The 4,412-nt window shown below is 41.5% G+C and overlaps 1 protein-coding gene across 1 annotated transcript; it reads right to left on the bottom strand.

Annotated features, from left to right (window-relative positions):
* Window positions 1–4,412, bottom strand: dnaja2a (DnaJ heat shock protein family (Hsp40) member A2a). The gene is made up of 9 exons (XM_079555276.1): window positions 4,243–4,412; window positions 3,101–3,160; window positions 2,612–2,838; window positions 2,454–2,534; window positions 2,244–2,377; window positions 1,965–2,161; window positions 1,568–1,712; window positions 1,354–1,481; window positions 1–1,273 (listed from the first exon to the last, which is right to left on the bottom strand). The coding sequence occupies exons 1-9, from the start codon at window positions 4,318–4,320 to the stop codon at window positions 1,085–1,087; spliced, it is 1,239 nt and encodes a 412-aa protein (XP_079411402.1). The 5' UTR covers window positions 4,321–4,412; the 3' UTR covers window positions 1–1,084.

Raw genomic sequence — 4,412 nt, forward strand, 5'->3', positions numbered from 1 at the left:
CAGCACAGATACAAGCTATGAGTTTTTTACTTCACTTTTATTTAATCTTTTCTCAACTTCTCAACTTTTACAGCTTTTAATACAGCAGCTGCTTTTACTTATTAATAGGATGTCTCTGATATACATGGAACACAATGTGTTTCAATTAAAATAAAGAAAACAAGTAAGAACTGACAAAAGAAAATTTAAAGGAGTAAAAAGCAGAAACATCCAAAAGTGGCACCGGGTGAATAAATCCAGTTTGTGAGTCCGGAGATTTGCACTTCAATTAGCTTTGAACAAGTTTGTATTGGGGACACACACACACATCAAAGCAAAGTTAAAAAATGTTGCTATGACAAATCAAGTGAGGGAAAACATTTATGAGCCAAAGCTAACAAACACCCAAGCTGCTCAAGTCTGTTAGATTATTTTAACAAGGGGAAAATAAGCCAAGTCAGTTTTTGGGAAAATAGCAAAAACACTTAGAGATGATTCTTATTGGGTTTCAACAAGACTTTTGATTGGCTGAGGATAGACCATGGCGTGTGTTTGGAAAGTAGAAAGTAAAGTAAAGTAAAATAATGATTTGACAGGCAATTATTTTAACAAGGTGACATTGCAATAAACAAATAGTTTAGTTGTTCTTTGTGGGCCCCAGTGCTCCATTTTATGTTTTTGTATAAGCACATTGGACAGTATATTAAATAAAATACAAAAATGCAAATCACACACTTTTGCTTAACAGGCGTCTTTCTTTACCTGATCTTCAGTTAAAATAAAAAGTGAGGGAATAAGAGTGCTTATGATTGACTGTCGACATCCAGTATTCAATGAAGCAAACATTTTCATATAAATATGCTTATAGTTCTACACCCAAGCTAGTGTCTAATGTGTTGAGTGCAGCTTTCAGAAATAGTCCTGTGGATGCTCCACTGAGCGTTCCTCAGACAAAGATCAAACTAACACGAACACAAGTGATGAGTGGCACACCAGGTGCCCTGATGATGTCTGACATGAGTCTGAGGAACCCAGTGTCCATATGAGACTATCCACCTTGTCTACATGTACATGTGTGAAAAGAGGGTTGGGACTGCGAATGATCCTACTGGTGGGCACATTGCACCCCATGGCCGTGGGGTCCACCCTCTTCATCAGAGCTGTCATTGTAAGCCTCTCTGCGGTTACTTGAGGATGAGCTCTGACTGGCGTCGTAGTCCTGCAGGTCCACCTCCTCTGTGTCTCCAGTGATGATGGGTGGCTCTGGCCGTGAAGGGAGCATGTCCTCCAGCTCCTACACCAATATTACACATTAATAAAATAGGACTTGTTACAGGAAAACTGGATGGAGAAGACACAAGTAACGGGTCAAACCTGAAGTTTCTCTGGACTTATCCAGTTGTTGCCAGGGAACTGAACATCAAACTTTAAATAAAGGTCTCCCTTCTCAAAGGGGTTTCGATACTGTGGCATGCCTTCCCCTCGCACCATTCTAACTGAACCTAAAAAGAGAGGATTTTAATTTTTCTAATTTAACAAACACAGCTTAGTGGGCATCATCAATATCAAAACAAGTAAAAGGCCTTACCTGGTTCAATCACTTTGCCAGCAGGATACTTCACTACAATCTGTCTACCATCTAAATGTTTCAGCATGAACTGGAAGCCGCACAGCGCCTCGACAAGGCCAAGTTTATAGCTCATAGACAGGTCATTACCTTCTCTCTTGAAAGTCTGTATAAACAATAAGGACAAAAATGTTATTACAACACAAGACCAGAAAGCTATTCGCCATTTAAAAGCTAAATAATTCACGCTGACGACATATATGGCCCCAATCTTTCTTGGGCTAGTTTGCTTTTGTACAGGAGTTGCCCACATCACACCGACTTCGGAACAACTCTAGCCCACTCCATAGAGGAGGAGAAAGGCTATAGAGCTGCCTCCGATATCACAATCAAATGCTTCAGCTTATTAGCCACATACCTCATGCTCTTTTTCCTGCAGAACCAGAACTATATCCCCCGGCTCGACGCCAGGCGCCTGGTCAGCTTCACCTCCAAAAGTAATTTTCTGCCCATGCTTCATGCCTTTGTCCACATGGACCTCCAGTATCTTCACCTCCTTCACAACCTTCTTACCCTCACATTTTTTACAGCGGTCTTTTTCACTGATGACTTCACCTGAACAAGGATTGCATGGTTGTGATTAGTTAATAGTGAGAGGCAATGCTGCTTTGTGGATCGTTTCAGCCCTGATCCTTACCTTCTCCATTACAGTCAGTGCACACAGACTGCATTTGCTGGACCATCCCTGGTGCCAACTGCCGGATCATGACGCGCATGCCTCGCCCCCTACACGTTGAACATTTTTGGACAGCTCCTGTCTTACCACCTTGCCTAAAAACACAATAAAAATTAAACACAAGTTTGACTTAAAATCTACATCAAGACAATAGTCATTGACGTAACTCACCCATTACAAGAGCTACATAGAACGTTCTTGCTAAGCTGTAATTTAGTAGTTTTGCCATTGTAGAGGTCCTCCAGTGACACCCTGTTGACAGAGGCATGAGTAAAGCTCAGTATTCCATGTGTTTTCCATGTAGTCCATTTAGTGTGGGAATATCATACTTGAGTGGATGAACCATATCTTCCCCTCTCCGTCGCCCGCCATTACGACTGCGGCCCCCCATAAAAGGATGGCCGAAAAGTCCACCTCCGAAGATGTGGGAGAAGATATCATCCATCCCAGGACCACCTCCCCCTCCTTCCCGCAAACCCTGCTCCCCATAGCGGTCATAAAGGTCCCTCTTCTCTGGGTTCGTCAGTACCTCATAGGCAAAGCTGATTTCTTTGAACTAAATTAAGGACAGAGCAAAATTTAAATTAGGGATGACCAATAGTGCAGTGAAAATTACTTGTGTAAAGGTTATTGAAATCCATCCAGTTATAGAAATTGCTTCACTAATTTAACCCCAGATAATAAGTTAATACTTTTTCACAATCCTGTATACGTTAATTACAACAACTGATGCTTTATTTGTGAGACGGGTTATTGTTATATGCTAAAAGGTTGAATACTTGTTTTAAAAAGGTTATTAAAAATTAATCTGTCTTTACCTTGTCACCAGCATTTGGATTTTTGTCTGGATGGTACTCCTTTGCCAGTTTCCGGTAGGCCTGGGACAAAAAAACAAGAGTTAACAGAACTGTTTATCATAATTACTCACAGTAGTCGGCCTCCTGTTGCGTAATCACACGTGCTCAGCCTCAAACCCGATAAACCTAAGGTGAACACCCAACACAACACTGTAACATGTATGCATAGCTTCATGACAGACAAACAAGTCCCTCTGATGAAAGTATATCGTTTAGCTATTATCTCTGAATAAAGGAAACCACACAGTCATCAGTCACTTCTGAGTACTTGGCTCTAATCAGCTGACAAAACACGCATCCATTCAATGTCGTAATATACCAGAACAAAACAAGATGAACGCCACGATAGAACTGCATTCATGAATCGACGAATGTTACTGGTGATTGTAAAAAACAAAACGAAAAAAAAAAAAAAAAAACAGGCTCACAGAGGGCCAACGTACGTAGCTAGTTGGACTACATTATAACATCAGTAGAGTCAATAGTCCCCACTGTTCAGGATAGACGGGTCTCGTTGACCACCCAAAAGATCAAAAACACGTTTAACTAGCTACAATACCCAGTAATATGTCGCTTAAAAGCTAGCCATGGTGTTAGCAACACTATGGGGCAAGGCGACGGGCCAGATGATGATCAAAAACAGACAGTTTTAAAGAGAATTCTTTGTAAAGTATGAAACTGCTCATTGTGGCATATGTCGTGTCGGATTCATAATGGACGCTATGTAAAATGTAAAGATTATCATCATATCTAGATTTATTTTAACCAATTATCGATGTGCTTAGCTTTAGCCGTTAGCTCGCGTTCCATGGCAACATCACAACCCAAGCAAACAAGAGGTCACTCGTTTGGGGGCAGTTTAACGCTGTATGTGGGGAATACCGGATTATATCACACACTCGACATATGCCACGATTTATATGATTAATTTTAAAAAGGGGAGAGAAAACCAACAACATCTACAACGTGACCGCGACTGTTTTACCGGTGAGCACGGCTCACACCTAGCGTTAGCATCCTACGCACAACCCATTTCCTCATTGTAGCATGTTCGCGGTCAAAAGCTGAGATATTAAGTTTTGTTTTTTACTTGGGATAATTACCTTCTTAAGCTCATTTTCAGTGGAAGATGGAGACACTCCGAGGAGGTCGTACAGCTTGGTATCGACGGGATTCGACATGGAGCTGCTGTAGATGTAGTTCAGAGGGAGGTGGATGGACAAAGAGAAGGAGCCGGTATTTCACTCGTGCCCTGTAGATTTCCGCGTTCCTC

Source organism: Gobius niger, assembly GCF_951799975.1.
Source record: "Gobius niger genome assembly, chromosome: 4".
Lineage (NCBI taxonomy): Eukaryota > Metazoa > Chordata > Actinopteri > Gobiiformes > Gobiidae > Gobius > Gobius niger.

Excerpts from the sequence above, each read along its gene's own strand:
- dnaja2a (XM_079555276.1), bottom strand. The coding sequence starts at position 4,320 with ATGTCGAATCCCGTCGATACCAAGCTGTACGACCTCCTCGGAGTGTCT. Across the intron at positions 2,839-3,100 it reads ATCCAAATGCTGGTGACAAG|TTCAAAGAAATCAGCTTTGC; the intron begins GTAAAGACAGAT and ends TCCTTAATTTAG. Across the intron at positions 2,378-2,453 it reads CTATGTAGCTCTTGTAATGG|GCAAGGTGGTAAGACAGGAG; the intron begins GTGAGTTACGTC and ends TTGTGTTTTTAG.